Consider the following 15,602-nt stretch of genomic DNA (forward strand, 5'->3'; position numbering starts at 1 on the left):
GGGCATATGTAGCCACCCTTCCTGAGGGCCCCTGCTGGGCCGCTTGTCCCAGGGTGCTGCGGAAGTGACGTGAGGCCCCATGGGCAGGGGGGCGTGCTGAGCCTCACACCCGTCCTCAGCTGGCTCTAGACTTCATGGGAAGATGCCGCCCAGACTGCCCATCACAGACCTGTGTTGAGTGGTGAACGAACTGTAAATACCCAGTCACGGGATCGCTGTCCCTGGTGCCTGTGGACAGGAGCACGGGTCCCAGTGCAGCACTGTGGGCACCCTAGTGACTGGCCCTGCAGGATGTCCAGCCGTGGGTGTGGGGAGCACCCTCCCCAGCTGTGGTCACAGAGCGTCCAACTGCTGCCTCATGTCCTCGGGCAGCAAACTCAGCCCTAGTTGGAAACCAACCGCTACAGGAGGATTAGGACATTCCTGGAAGGCACCCGTTGACAGGGGCAGGCGGTCACAGTGCCCGTGGCAGCGGGGCGTGGTGCCTCCTGGACCCGTGGGTGCGTGTCAGCAGCGGGCGAGCGCACACAGAGTGTGATCGTGCCTGGTGCTCTGTCCCACAGGGCTCCCTGAAGCTGCTGCAGAGCCGTGGCGGGGGTGGCCTATAGGTGCTCACTGTGGTAACAACACAGATTTCCAGAAAACGTCTACCTTTGTTTTGTTAACAAAGTTTGTTTGTGTAGGAAACTCACTGATAAAAGTATTCGCTTTAAAAGAATGTGTGAACCAGATTGCTGTCTGCCTGGCCACTGTGCTTGGAGGGGGGGGTCCATCCTGGGTGCACGCATCACCCTCAAATCTCTGCCACAGGGTCCGGCTGCCCTGCCTGAGGCACCAAGACTCTTTCCGAAGGAGCGGGGGTGATGCGGACAGTGGGGGCTTCCTGGGAGACCGGCCGCTTAGCCTGTGTGTGTGTGTCCCCTCTTCCAGGCTGCTGGCGAGGACACCCGAGCTGGAAGCTGGTTGGAACCCGGGTGCCTGTGCCATGGACCCTCAGGTCAGCTGACCTCTGCAGGGGAAGGGGGAAGGGGGGCGGCAGGGTACTGCGCGGGTGGGGCCAGCCTGACCCCTACTGGGCAGCTGCCGGCACACCTGACTTGGACCCCAGGGAAGGAAAACAAGCCTGCCATTCCCACCCTCTTCCCTCCCACACCTCTGCCCGGTGCCCACTGGAAGGGCAGGAGGCTTTCGATTCAAGGCCATATAAAAGCTGGGCAGTTCTTGGGAGCATCACCGTGGCACAACCACGCCCCCATCTGCGGCAGGCATGCAGGAGGAGCCTGGAGGAGAAGGCGCAGCACCGCCAGCCCAAAGCTCTGTGTTCACGCCCCTGCCGAGCGGGCCATCCGCCCGGGCCCTGGCCACGGTCAGTGGTGGCTCGGAGGCTCCGGCCTGGGTCCTCACTCGTCCATAGCCTGTCCTCAGCAGCCGTGGTAGGAGGCATCTGCAAGCCTGGGGATCTGGAGGCCCAGGCCCTGAGCCCCTTAGCAGCCAGCAGCACCTGACGCCCCAAGGGGTCCCCAGATATACTCGTGAAACACCCTTGGAAAAGATGGGAACCCGTGATTTTCCGGAGGTAGCTGGAGGGCCTGAGACTGGCGGGCTCAGCAGAGATGTCAGCTGCCTAAACAGGAGAGATTTCAGGAGCTGCCCTTATCCTGATAGAGCCCCTTCCCTGGCCACACACTCCTGCTTGGTGCCATTTAGACTGGCCGGCCGCCGTCCCTGCCAGCCGCAGCTGTCCCATTCACCATTCTTGGGGACCCATCAACGACTCCGAGGAGCACCTGGACTGCCGAGCTCCAGCTCCCAGCCGCTGTGTTTCTCCCGGCAGCCTTCATGCAGGAAGGTGTATGGGGTTTCTGCCAGTGTCCTTCTGTGACCGAGGCACAGAAGGGCCCTTGGGTGGTGGGTGCCCAGTGAGATACCGAGCAGTTTCCTCCTAGATCTGTGTCGGTGGCCCCCATCACAGTCTTCATCCTGTTGTAGGTTTTTCTGACTTCTTTCTGACTTCTTTTTTTTTCCAGTTTTTAAAAACTGTGGTAAATATACATAGTGTAAAATGTACCATTTTAGCCTTTTTTTTTTTAAGAATACAGGCCTTTAGCATTAATTAAGTACATCCACATTGCTGGGCTCCATCAGCACCTGCATCTCCAGGACTCCACACCTTTCCTCCTGCCCCCTGTTCCGATTAAACACTAATTCCCCTCCCCTCCCCCAGCCCCTGGTGCCCCCATTCTGCTTTCTGTCTATGCAGGTGCCCACTTCAGGGGCCTCACAGCAGCAGCATCGCGGTGTCTGCCCTGAGCCTGGTGTGTGTCATTTAGCACAATGTCCTGGGGTTTTCACTGTTTGCATGGTGCTGTTGATCCACATTGTAGCATTTGTCTGACTTTTTTTGATATTTAGAAAAACAAACAAAATAAGTGAATTAAAAAAAAATTTATTTGCTGCTGTTTTCTCCAGGCTTGGGCACCAGGATTACTCTAGTTTATTTACTCCACTAGAACTGATGAGTATGAGAGTTATGTTTGCCTCCTTTCGATCGATTTTTTAACATGCCCAGCAAGATCTTCCTAAGTCTTGGTCATATGTCTTAACATTTTTTTCTGTGATTTAAAAGGATGAACAACCACCAAATTGTGCATCTTCTAAGGCATTCATTTCAACTTTCATCACCAGAAGATCAAAAAGGGTTCCAAGTTCCATACTCGGCCTGGCACAGCTCTGTTTGTTCTTGGAATTAAGTACAGTTTAACCCTGAACAACATGGGTTTGAACTGCTCAGGTCCATGTTTATGTGGATTTTTAAAAATACAGTGCAGTATACTGTAAATGTAACTTCCTTATGATTTTCTTAATGTTTTCTCTAAATTATAACAATACAGTTTATAATACATAAAATTTATAAAATACATGTTAATTGACTATTTATGTTATTGTTAAGGTTTCTGATAATACAAATTAAGGCCTCCATTGCTTAACTACTTAGAATTAGTAAAGTTTTGGGGGAGTCTTTGTCATGTGTGGAATTTTGGCTACATAGGAGGTAAGCACCCCCAGCCCTTTGTTCAAGGGCCAGCTGTCCTGTGAGCCCCCGAGCCTGCTTTCTGGCTCATGGTACCACCCAGCCTGTTCACACGCCTGCCGGAGTGGCATGGATCCTTACTGCTTCCTGTCTTTGACTTTGTGTTACCCAAGGATTCTGGAACTGTCCTTCTCTAAACGTGAAAGTGTTTCCTTTCCGTCCTGCTGAAATTCTCTTCTTGCTATTTTATGCGGGAAGACAACTATCCCTGGTCTTATATTTGATGACTTCACCTGGTGTAATCAGTGGCAGCTACTGCCCTGCGTCCAGACTTTAACAGCTACTTACCTACCAATCAGAGGACATGTGGGCAAAGACTGCCCGTATTGTTTCCTCAACAGCAGTAACCTACCACCACTGACCAAAGCAACAGAATTCATTCCCTCGAGGTTCGGGAGGCCAGATCCTCGAAACCCAGGTGCGGGCAGGGCTGGTTCCTCCAGTGTGTGGGGGCTGCTGCTAGGCCTGTGGATACAGGGCTCTCGGGCTCCTCCCTGCCGTGGAGAGCCCCATCCTGTCTTAACAGCCCTAATTGGCTCGTGACCCTCCCTATTCCAGTGTGACCTCATCTTAACTCTGTTTCCAAACAAGGTCACATTCCCAGCTTCTGGGGGCAGCACTTGGACATTTCAGGAGATACAGTTCAGCCTGCCCCATGACCCCTGCCCCCCATCCCACTACTGAACGCGGCCTCTCCCGAGGCAGGGATGAAACATGGTCTGGAGGAGCCGGGCTGCCCTGTGCCGCAGCCTCACTAAGCAGGAGCTGTAAGGGTTTGATGCTATAGAGCTCACCCTGCACACTGGCCCTTCTGTAGGAGTGATCTTTGAGAAGTAAAAGCTGAATAGCGATACATAAGCACCTATTTCATGCATCTTATTTATAAAACAATTTTCCCTCTAAAATATGTCCTCTAGAATTTTTTTTTTTAATGAAGAAAATTAAGGGCTTAGAATATAGAAACAAATTTCACTCTCACCTTCCTCTCCTGCTGACCTTGTCTTCCAGCCCAGTGTGTCTGTCCTGCATTTATCTGGGGGTTCTCAGTAGCCCTGGCTTTCCCGATGATTCCCTCTTCATCCTGAGTCTTTGCTCTGAACACACCTGGCTGCTGGTGCTACAAGTACCCTGTTTGCCAAGAACACCGTCCCAAATGCAGCGGGCACCCCAGCGGTGTTCCTCCCGGCTCCCAGAGCTCAGGATGCGCTGAGCCGCTGCTGCTCTGCTCTCAGGCCCGGCAGCTCTCCGGCCCCTGGACCAGAGCAGGAGGGCCATCACCCTCCTGGCTCTGTGCCAGTTGGTTAAGCGGCTTGCGCACCAGCCTGCCCAAAGGCTGTGATCCGTGCTCACTGCCACCCAGTTCTTACTGAAAATCTGCTGGTTGCACAAAATCATCCTGGGTCCACAAGGGAGATTAGTGAAGAGAAGGAACTTCTACCTGCTCGATGCATGGCCAGTAAAGAAGGGCTTAAGTTGATAATAGGACTTGGCGAAGGCATGTAGATACGAGGATGACATCTAAATGATGGTTATTGCTTGACTTACCTAAAACAGCCTTTGGAACTTCTTACCCTAAAAGCAAGCTCACTCCTCCCGTATGGTGTTTTCTGGATGTTGGGGGCAGGCGGACCCCTGCTGTAGAATGGCAGCTCCTCCACATCTGCAGGCAGCACTGCCCGCCTAGCCCTCCTGCAGGTGCTCCTGTGCCCACAGGGTCGTTCAGGGCCTAACTGTCCCCAGAGACCCTCTGCCAGCTCAGCTGCAGAAAGGGCCGCCAGCCCAGGACCACGTTCTCACCATCTCCCAACACCCCCTTCACTGTAGGTCAGCAATGGTGCAGGCCTCCGGGATGAGCACTTCACAGAGTTACTGGTGTTTGGTTTCCTCCAAAACTGCTCCAAGTGTAATTTCCACAACGAGCTGGAGCTGCTGGGCCACGACCTGCCCCAGCATGATCACCTGCAGGAGGAGCAACAGGATGAGCTGCAGACAGATGGCAACCGGTGCAGCTACCTGAGGAGGGAGGAGAGAGGTAGGCGCCCATTCCACCTGCCCCCTCCCCAACACAGGCCTCTGCTGTCACCAGTAACACTTGGGGAACTGGTGTTGGGAGGGTGTTGGCTGGTTGCCTGCAAGGTTGCTGTTGGGCTGGGTTTGATCATAGGGTGGAGCTGGGCTGGCCGAGCTGGTCAGGTGAGACCCACTGGGTTTCTGTATATGGACTGTGTGTCTGTCTGGTTCCTTTGCATTCACTTGCAGTGTGTTGTGGCTCGTGAATCTCCACAGTAACTAGGGCACTGAAGTATGCTGGGCTCATTTCCACTCGAAACAGGCCCAGAGAGGGTGATGTTCCCGAGGTCAAACAGTGGGCACGACTGGGCTGGGCCGCAGCTCCCAGGTTCCTGCCTGCTCCTCGCCCTCATCCTGGTGCGCCCCCACAGACAGGATCCTCCTCAGCTTCCCCCTGAGCCTACGGCCGCTACTGTGTTGAGGATCAGCAGCCACTCCCAGATTTGGGCCTGGACCGGTGCTCAGCAGTGTGCATATCAGGGTCCCGCGGGAGATTTCCCCAGCTGCCGACGTTCTGACATACACCCGCGCCCACTCTAGCGAATAGGACGAAATCCTGCTGCCTGGGAGGCGCCTGGCATGGGGGTTGCACTGCCCTCTGGTGGCTGTGGAGGAGACCAGCCGACCCAGCCTCTAGCTGAGTCCAGTCGGTGGTGGGGATGTGGCCTGAGGTCTGTATTGGCCAGGGTGGGCCAAACACGGTCTCTGCCCCAGAGTTCTGCTGGCGTCTTCCGGCCGGCCCTAAACTGGAACAAGAGCTCCTGGGCCCCTTTGGGAAGTTTTAGGAGGGGGTGGGACCAGGACTGACTCTGCTGTTGGCTGCTGCAGGAGTAACTGACGGTAGGCTGTTGCCCTGGCGGTCCTGCGCCCCTCTTCACCATCCTGCCCGTAGACTGCAAAGCCTGGGGGACTCGTGGCATTTGTGGGAGCGACTTGACTGCTCTGGTGGAAAGCTGGCATGTACTTGACAGGATTTGGAAGCAAACAGCAGAGTGGCAGCTCTGGCTGCTATGGTGAATTCATGCACTGAGCTGGACCCAGATGAGTCCGCCAGGACTCGCCACATTGCTGGGAAAGGCGGAGAGCTCAGGGGGTCGGGCACAGTCAGCTCTGCGGGAGGACGGCAAGGCAGCGATCTGCTCCCTGGGTCAGGAAAGACCTGGTGCAACCGCGGTTGGACCCTGGTGCACCCACAAGGGTCGGTGCAGCGTGGCTCTTTGGAAATGGGGAAGCAGGATTGGCAGCAGCCTAAGCAGAAACCTGAAGCTGGGAAGGCCAGGCCTTAAAAGGTGCTGAGAGTCACGGAGTTTGGCGGGAGTGCTTAGAATAGCAGGGTTTGAGGTCCAGGGTGAGTTACGGTTAGGTTGGCCTTGTCTCTGGAGCAGAGGTGAGTGTGTGACAGGTTCGGGTAGAGGGGGCTGCGGTCTGCGTCCCGTGGGGAGCTGTAGGACGCGGTGGCGGACGGGAGGGACTGAGAGGATTGAGGACGGCGCAGCGGCTTTTGGAGGCTGGGGGTTGGATGGGCATTCCACTGGGTAAATAAGCCCGAGGGCAAGTGAGCACAGGAAAAGCACGATGTAAGGGAAAGTGCAGTAGCTGCCATTGCCGGAGCCTCCCCAGGGGCTGCGGGCAGCGCCCCTGCAAATTATTGGGCGCTGTGGGACGCCTGGCAGTGTTTGGGGGCTGTGAGTTTGGCAGCAACAAAACAGATCAAAGCGCTGGAGCTTTTATGGAGCCGGAGTGCAGCCAAGTGGGGCGCACATGACGGCGTTGGGGGCTCGGGGCTGCGGAAGTGGGCGGCAGCCCTGGCAGATGGCAGCGAGTAGCCCTGAAGGGAGCGAGAACCTTCTGCCCAGGGGCTGTTGTAGCCAGAGGATGGGGCGTTGGGACTGTTGGTCCAGGGAGGCCAGGGGCATGTGGGCCTTCTGGGCTGTGGTGGGGACAGGGTTGTTTAGTGAGGTGGCTGGGGAGGATGGAGGGCAGAGGGTGGGCTCCTGCTCGGTCTACCTGTAGAGCCTGGGTCCTAGAGGCTTCCGCAGCTGGCACCTGGACGGTGGCAGGTGTGGCACTGCCTGCAGCGGCTGCGGCCCTGCTCACAGCCCCACAGCCTGTGGGCAGGGATCCCAGCATGACGGCCCCTCCCGTAGGCTGGTAGGGCGTCTGTGCAGGGCAGGAGGCCTGCCTCTCCAGCCGGGCTTCGGCTCGGTCAGGCGCTTTTCCTGGACCCAGCCCCCTGCCCCTGCTGCCCTGAACTACAGGTCCAGTCTTCACACTGCGACTCTGGTGCAGCCTCACAGGCTCAGCCGGGACCATCAGGGTGTACTGTGGAAGCGGGGGCATCCCCATCGCTCCCTTTTCTGGTCGGTGGAGCAGGGCGAGGGGCGGACAGGGCCATTATCTGAATCTGCTCTCTGCTGCCCCTGCCTGAACATGCAGATTCTGAGAATCTAGAAGAGATCATCCAGGATATTGCCAGGCAGCTCGCCCAGGTTGGGGACAGGATGGACCGCAGCATACACCCAGCGCTTGTGGACCACCTGGCAGTGCAGTTCATGAATGTGAGCCTGTCGGAGGAGGTAGGTGAGAAAGCCCACCAGGGCCTTTTCTGGGTTAGGTAGGAAGCGTGAAGCCTTTTTCACATGTCAGTTGAACCAACAAGGTCTGTCTCCTGTCTTCTGCCAGGCAGACTGATGCCCACTGATGTGACTCTGCTCATGAGGATCGGAAGCAGAAGCATGGCATGGTTAACTGTCCTGTAGAAGGGTTGTTACATGGCATCTAGGAAACCTGAACCTTTAAGGCAGTCAAGAGTTTGAGGACAAAAGTGTCCAAAAAGATTAACAAAATGTATATGATGCTTCCAGAAATAACATCCTTTCTTCAGTTGTAGGGAGTTGAATAAAAATGCTACTTACCCATGTGTACAAAAAGGTGAAACAATCTTGACTTCATGGTTATAAGCAGGGCAGATACTCGCAGAGCTTCACCCCAAAAGGGACGTGTCTAAGGCACTTCCTGAGGAGCCGTCTTGGGGGAGATGCCCCAGGCTGCCAGTGCATGACCCCAGGAGGGCAGAGTAATGGAGTTTCCTTGCTCTTGACTACCAGCCAGAGGTGTGTATAGGTGCCCCGTTACCTAGAAGTTTTTTCAGCTTCCAGGACTCAGCAAGTCAAGCCCCTGGCTCCCAGGCAGGCTTATCCCTGCCCTGGTGACCTCTGTCTGGTGCTTTCTAGTGGCTGTCATAGAATCGATGAGCATCTAGCAGTGACCTGTCCCCAGGCTCACTTAATTCTTCACAGGTGTCCATGAGGCTGAGGGTCCTGTGTGAGTGGGATGCCACCTCAACCCCTTTGTCCCCCTTCCTGAGCTAGGCCTGCACCAGTAAGGTTGGCCTAGGACATCTTGGTAGTCAAATGTTAAGTTTAAATTTTAAATTTAACATTAGAAGCAGATTATGACTTCATCTGTAGTCTCTTGTTAGTGTCTAATGTGAATGCATGCTGCTCAGGAGGCCAGTATTTGGTCCATGAGTCTCCCTCCAGGGAGTGACCTGTCTCCCCTTCTCATTGCCTCTCAAATGATTGTTTCTCATTCTGTCCTGCAGCCTACTTAGCTGCTGGGTAAGTACTTGCCTCTGAAATGAAAGCTCGCTTCTTCATATGTAGCATCGAAGGGCCGTTTCCTATCAGATGGGAGCCTATTAATAAACTCGACTGTGTGTGACCTTCTGTCTTGGCCCCTGCAGGACAGAACGAGGTGCCTCTCTACTGCTCTGGAGGAGGTCATGCAGACCTGCCCTAAAGACCTGGAGGGGGAGAAGACTGTGCTTCTGTTGGCCATGATGCTGGCCAAGAAAGTGGCTGATCACACCCCGTGCCTGCTCCGTGGCGTCTTTCACACAGCAGTGAATTTTATTAACCAGAACCTGTTCACCTATGTGAGGAACTTAGTCAGAAATGTAAGAACCAAGCTGTCACCTCCTCCACAGTTGAGAATCCTCCTGGTCTCTGCCTGCCCCTACGCCTGTCTGCCCCCAGGGGCTGGAGCCCAGCAGAGCTCTTTGCCACAGGCTTCTTTCATCCCTTCTCTGCTTCTGCTGACTGAGCCCTGAGGCAGGCTCCACCTTCCTGCTCAGGTGGAAAGGCTGGGTTGACTTCATGAGCAAGAAAGTTATGTGGCAGAAGGTGGTGATGAACACCTGATGTCCTCTGGAGCTTTATCAGTTGTATTTTTAAGACATGCTACTGTCAGAGGGATGGTGAAGGCTTCATACTGTTGATGTAGTTGCAACCTATGGTGTAGACGTGTTGGGTACAGACGTGGGGCTGAAGAAGTGGTGGGATAGCCCCAAGCTGAGCTTCCTAGGTCTGCTCTCAACCTCCTGTCACAAAAATAGCTAAATTTTAAAACATGCTTTCCAAGAACGATGAGGGGGAGAGAGACCCTAATGAGAATAGTCAGGGAGGGAAGGAGCTATCTATAATCTTCCCCCTGGAAACATCTGCCCCGTCACTAGGCAACTGGAAGTCAGTCTAGTCGCTGCAGGGGAGGGCAGGCCTCAAGTCAGCTGCCTCATTTCACAGACCCGAGTAGGAAGTTAGTGGATAGAGCTGGTCTGTAAATGTGAAAACATTAGTGCAGGTGTGGGATTTTGTGTCAGAAGCAGTGCTCAGGCATCTCACCCTCTTAACATTTACTGAAAGCCTTAACAGCATTCCCTATGTGCTGTGCTGCGGTTACACAGGCATTTGAAAATAGAACGGATATAAATCTCAAATCAGGGGTTAAACAAGCTGATCTCAGCAGCTGGGAAGGATTTTTTGGCCATTGCTCCCATGCCTTGAAAAGGATGTGGGGGTGTGGGGTGGCAGGGCTCCAGAGTGCGTTTTTGCACAAACCGCAGCTTCGCTTCTGTGGGTTAAGTACTGAATCCCGGTTTGCAGAGTAGACTGACTGACTGTTTTCCTCTCTCCCTCTAGCGGATGGACTGAGTAGTTGACTCCATAGAAGCATGTCTGGTTAAAACTTGACACGGCGACAAGCAGCATGCCAGCCTCCAGCCGACATAGAGCCCTGGCCATTTAAATGAAGGTTTCAGAGAAGATGGGCATGAGATGATAGCTATTTATTTCTATTTTAAGGAATGATGTTTCAAAACACTTGAATGAAAATGTCCAAATGAACACTGACCGAGTTTCATGCCATCTTCTAAGTCCACCGCACATGTGCCTTTATCTTACTTCGACTGTACAGCTCCTCACTTCAAATTAAATTTTAAAAAGCATATTGTAAGGCAGAAGGAAAAACACAATTTTTTTTATTAAAGAACTTTACTGTTAAAGTACACCCCTGGGGCAGACCTTGGAGCGGGCAGTGTCGTGTGAGGGGAGCAAGGATTAGAGGAGGCATTTCGAGGAGGGTGCCCATCCCTCCAGCTCATGCGAACTCCTCTCGAAGGAACATCGTAATACTAAGGCAGCAACAGTCTTCCTGTTTAAAAACCGAAGGGTACAGGTTTTGTACTGGTGTGCGGTACTTAAACAAGGAGGAAAGGTCATCTGTTTGACATTTTTCAACTTGATTTCCTTTTTTTTTTTTTTTGAGACAAGAAGAACTATAGGTGATTAAAAGGTGTGAAGGGGACTTAAGGGCCCATGGCAACCACAGTTTCCAAAGTCAGGTGACTAAATGCACCTTTTTTCCCTAAGAAGTCCTGACTTTGATAACCATTTTAAGGGGGTGGAGTACCAGAAGCTGCTGTGTACACCCTGTGGGGAATGTATGCTAAGAATCTTTTTATTTTCACTTCTCCACCATGTTGTTCAGCTTGACCATGCCTAAGAAGCTGCAGCTGGAGAGAACAGACTTCTAGGCATAAAAGAGGAGAAAGAACAGACTTAAAAATTCAATTATTGAGGTGGTTTCCTCTCCTAGCGACGCAGTCAGAATACAATAAACCAGGGAGCACTTCCATGAGAAACAGTGTGACACTGGGCTGTTCTCCCCAGCATGTTTCCTGGAATTCCCTTTAAGAGAAGTATGGTGATGATGGCTGGGTCTGTACCACACACAGTACCTTCAACAGCAGTGCTCTTGTTACTGTGAACAGGAAGGCTCTGAACCAGAATAATTAGGTACTAATAAATACTTTGTTACCAAAATAGTTTCCAGTTCCTTGAGAGAAATTGGATAAGATAAAAATGTACATCATTAAGCATTAAATACACTACACACTAGGGCTGGGTCTCAATCTGGTACCTGCAGTGTGTTACAGATACTAAAAGGAAATAGATGTTGCATGCAATATAAGGACTACCATTTGGAAGTAAAATCTTTCAGTAACACTACTGAGGGATTCCTATCACAGTGAAAACAAGTTGAGTCACACATACACACCAACCATCCATACATGTGTCAATGAAAACAGATTCTCACTAGGGAGAGAGATTTTCTTCCAGAAGGAGCAATTTAAATACAAGTGGTCAACTTGGAGCTAACTGCCAGTGTTTTGCTTAAATTAATACAGTAGGCCACCATTTTGATGCAGTTTGTACTCACATTTTGATGTAAATTTTTCCAAACCAAGTCAGATATACTTTCTTGATTGTAAAGCAAGATTATCACCTCCCTTCCCCACTCCAGCATTATAAAAAGATTGCACCATATCAGAAACAAACGTTCCAGTCTGTAGTACATCACAGCCGTGATGACTTGGACGTGTCCTGGAAACGAGTATTTTACACTGGCAACAATCCTTGTGGATGTAACTGAAAAGTGACTTTAATTCAGATGAAGTGTTTCATCCTGTTTTTTAAATATTTGAATCAAATTATCAGAATTCCTTGGTTAAAGGTAAAAGATGTTTGGTGTATGTGTGTCAGGCGGGTCTGACTGTCTGAGCTCACATCTGGGTCCGGTGTTCCCTGCCGAGATGCATGAGCCTACAAAGGCTCACCAGAACCTGCTTTTATTTGCTAACAGTGTCATTAGCTGTGCTGACTGGGAACCCGGACATGGAGCGTCCACTGGACATTAGTGTTATGTTTTTGTACCTGAAAGCAAAGCAGGTATGTGTATACTTGTGACTGCAAGAGTCCCTTCCTAAGTCACAGGCACGAGAGACCACATGAATGGCGAGACTGTCAGTTACCTTCAGCTCATTTTATTGTGGCCCCCAGTGTGTTCTCCCCAACACAATGCTGCCAACATGAAGCACAGTCCACAGATTTGAATTCTGTTCCTTCTCCCCAAGTTGGCTAAAAGGCAGAAAGGGAGGAAAAAGGGGAGCCAGAATAACAGGAATGCACGGAGCATGTCGGCACTGTAGGAGGGGAGCCGCCAGGACTCCACGTGGAAAGGAGCCAAGCTGCCGGGGTGAGCCACGAGTACTGACGCGCGAGGTGGCCCCTTTCTCTGGCATTTTGAGATGAGAGCAGCAGAACCAGTAGGTTGAATTCAGTTAACAATGACTTAGGAAAGACGAGGCACTTTGAATCCAAGGAATGAAAGGCTGAGACAGGAAGAAGCCGCCCAGAGACAAGCCCCAACTGTCCTCTGGGGTGCAGGCCCCATCTGACAGTGCACTCGCGCTCCTAGAAATCTCTGAACAGCCCAATACTCCAGACACAACAGGGAAGACCAAACTGCCTCAGTTCTAGAAAAGGCAACAAGACAGCCTGAAAATTTCAGAGCGCTTGATCTGAACAGTACACTGATTAGCCAGTTTCTTCTAGTGGATGCAAATAATATTCAGGGCGATAGAAGCAGGCAGAACTGCCATGAAGTTCCCCCTTAGGAGAGGTGAGAACAGGCCAAGAGCCACGTTGTGCCAGCTGCTGCGTCTTAACTTGTTACAAGGCCTGGATGCCTGGCAAGTATCCCTGAGAGCAGTTTCCACCTGAGCTGTCGCAGCTGCCTGACCAGGGCTCCTGCAGGGTAAGCACAAGCGTGTGGAGGGCTCTATGCTTTCAAATTGGGGATCATGGCAAACAGGCAGAGACTCAAGTCTTGTGCAAAGAAAGGAAAGGCGGGATGTAGTATTTCAGTAACATGACATGACAGTTTCCAGTGGCTGTCCTATAATGAAGTGACTAAAAAAAACAGGGACTGAAGGAGAAGGCAGTACAGCATGGAGACAAGTCATGACTCCACAGCATCTTACTACGCTGATGGACAGTGGAGGAATGAGGATTTGATATGGGTGAATGTTAAAACCACAATGTTGTTCATGTGCAACCTTCATAAGGTTGTATACCAATGATACTTTAATTTAAAAAATGTGACTGAATTTCAAGAAATTGGTGTTCTACAGCCAAGGTGGCTACTAACTTCCCATCCCCTAGTGTACGGGGGTAAAACAGAAGGCTCTCACTGGGAAGCCACCTGGTGTCACTTCTGAGCAAGCTGCACGTGCAGCTGAGCCGGGCCACCCCTTCTGTGTTGGGACCCTCTGAGTGTAATGAGGTATCCCCCACTCTGTTCCACAATCTATGGCATAGGCAGGGGAGAAGGAAAATGGGCAACTGGAAAGAGGGAAGGGGAAGGGGTAGTGCCAAATAGTTTCTAAAATATTAACTAGGAAAGCTAATGAAAGATTGGTGCCAGTGAAAACTGCTGTTCTGTTAACACAGAGCATGGCTTGTGTTTGAAGGGAAAGCATCTGGTGTTAATCAGAAGCTGGGAACCACTCTGGACATACTCTTCCTGCTTGCACACTTGGTGTCTAGACTAGATGGGCCTTTGCAAAATCTAGAAGGGGCTCCCCCACTTCCAGGGCACAGTATGTGGGCACGAGCTGCCCTTGTGCAGCATGCAGCTGGCACAACCATTTGCTGAAAGCCTGCCAATTCTGCTTTGCAAGGTGTGACCTGGAGTCAGGAAAATTCAAATCACTGGCTTGCTTCTCATGTTAAAAGACTAGAAATGTTATTAAACTGATTTAGTTTCACTGCCAAGTGTGAACAGGGTGAGGGTGGGGGGGTAAGGACTATGAACAGAATTGGGAAGGGCAAGTAAAGGACATGAGAGCACTAGCGCAGTCTCTAGCGCCCTGGGCTCAGCCAGAATTTGCAAAGCTTAAGGGTACCCACGCTTTCTTAGGACATGGAGCTCTACTATGGAAAGTATGCGCCCTTCACACAGCCCTCTCCCAGCTGGATGGTATCACAGGCTGTTGCTACAGGAGGGCTTGGTCCTCCAGAGAAGAGGCATTTTTCTGGCATCAAGTGTGTCGCTGAGACGTTAAATGATACATGGCAGGCCCCCCCTTATCTGCAAAAAGACGTCCCAAGATCCCCCAGGGATGCCTGAACCCACACAGTACTGGATCCCATATGTACTGTTTTTTGCCAGTACATATGTACCTGTGCTGAGGTTTTATTTACAGATTAGGCACAGTAAGAGAACAACAATAACGATAAAATGGAGCGATTACAACTAGACTGATAAGCCTTGCAAAGGGCTCTCAGAATACCGCTGCGCTAGCTCCCCCTGTGCGGAGGTGGGGCCACAGCCTGGCCGCATGGCCTCCTGCTTGGAGCCCGTGGTACCAAGTGATAGGCCGCCTACAGGCTCGCTGGAAATATGGTCATCACCTTAAATCCTTTGAAAGACAAGTTTGTGTAAAAAGATGCAAGAAGTTAAGAGGAAGTGGAAAAAATGTTCTTACCTTTAATACCTTTAATTTGTATGAAACACTTCAAAATAACTTTAAAAATTCCATGGGTATGGCATTTGTCCACATGTCATGCCTTTAGGGAAAAAGGCAAGGAGCAGGCAAGACTTTTATGTTATTACAGGGAATTAGCACAAAGGCTGAGGAAATTGATTTCCCCAGGAAGATAATGGTAGCTGTGCTTCAAAGTACCATGTCTCTGGGTTCACTGGTAATTCCCCCAGGACACACCTATGTCGTGGTTGCATCTGATATAAAACATGGGCAAACAGGTGAGGAGTTACCAAAGATGACTCCGGGAAGTGACTGCCTGAGCCAGGTGGCCAACAGCTGCTTTCCAGTGAGAGTGCTTCCTAGAGGGTGGTGGTGGCCACGAGTCCCTGAGGCACGCTGCAGACACCGACTTCCATGGGCCCGGGACTGTTACCACTTTAATACACAGGACAGAGTGGCATCCTTTAGTTCTAGTACGTTTCTCTAGAAACCCTCACTGGCTTTTTGCCAAGTGATCACAAATCACTACATTCAGTAGAGCAGGTAAGGTTCTGGAGGACCTAACAAAGACTCTTCCTCAAAGTTCAAAGAATGGGGATAACCAGGGTGACCTTAATTCTGCATTTGAGTTCCATAATCAAGTTGGTTACTCTTGAATCTTTCCTTAACCTGACACTTAGATGTTATAAGTCAGGAGGCAGGAAGGAATGGCCTCCTACCAGCCCTCACCAAAAAAGGGGGGGCTAAAAAGTAGTAGCAAAAACTAGGAGCTGC

The 15,602-nt window shown here is 51.5% G+C and overlaps 1 protein-coding gene across 3 annotated transcripts in view; it reads left to right on the plus strand.

The window, feature by feature from the left end:
* BID (BH3 interacting domain death agonist) overlaps nucleotides 1-11,322 on the plus strand; it is a 33,124-nt gene extending 21,802 nt beyond the window's left edge. For 2 of the 3 annotated variants that reach the window (XM_036932507.2, XM_036932510.2), the window contains exons 2-6: nucleotides 931-997; nucleotides 4,916-5,123; nucleotides 7,598-7,737; nucleotides 8,907-9,119; nucleotides 10,141-11,322. In XM_036932507.2, the coding sequence (XP_036788402.2) occupies nucleotides 986-997; nucleotides 4,916-5,123; nucleotides 7,598-7,737; nucleotides 8,907-9,119; nucleotides 10,141-10,152 (585 nt within the window). In that variant the 5' untranslated portion in view covers nucleotides 931-985 and the 3' untranslated portion in view covers nucleotides 10,153-11,322. The remainder of the gene's footprint in view (nucleotides 1-930; nucleotides 998-4,915; nucleotides 5,124-7,597; nucleotides 7,738-8,906; nucleotides 9,120-10,140) is intronic. The other variant, XM_057491945.1, reaches the window with a different exon arrangement.
* The last annotated feature ends 4,280 nt before the right edge of the window (nucleotides 11,323-15,602 follow it).

Source organism: Manis pentadactyla, chromosome 14 (genome assembly GCF_030020395.1).
Source record: "Manis pentadactyla isolate mManPen7 chromosome 14, mManPen7.hap1, whole genome shotgun sequence".
Classification (NCBI taxonomy): domain Eukaryota; kingdom Metazoa; phylum Chordata; class Mammalia; order Pholidota; family Manidae; genus Manis; species Manis pentadactyla.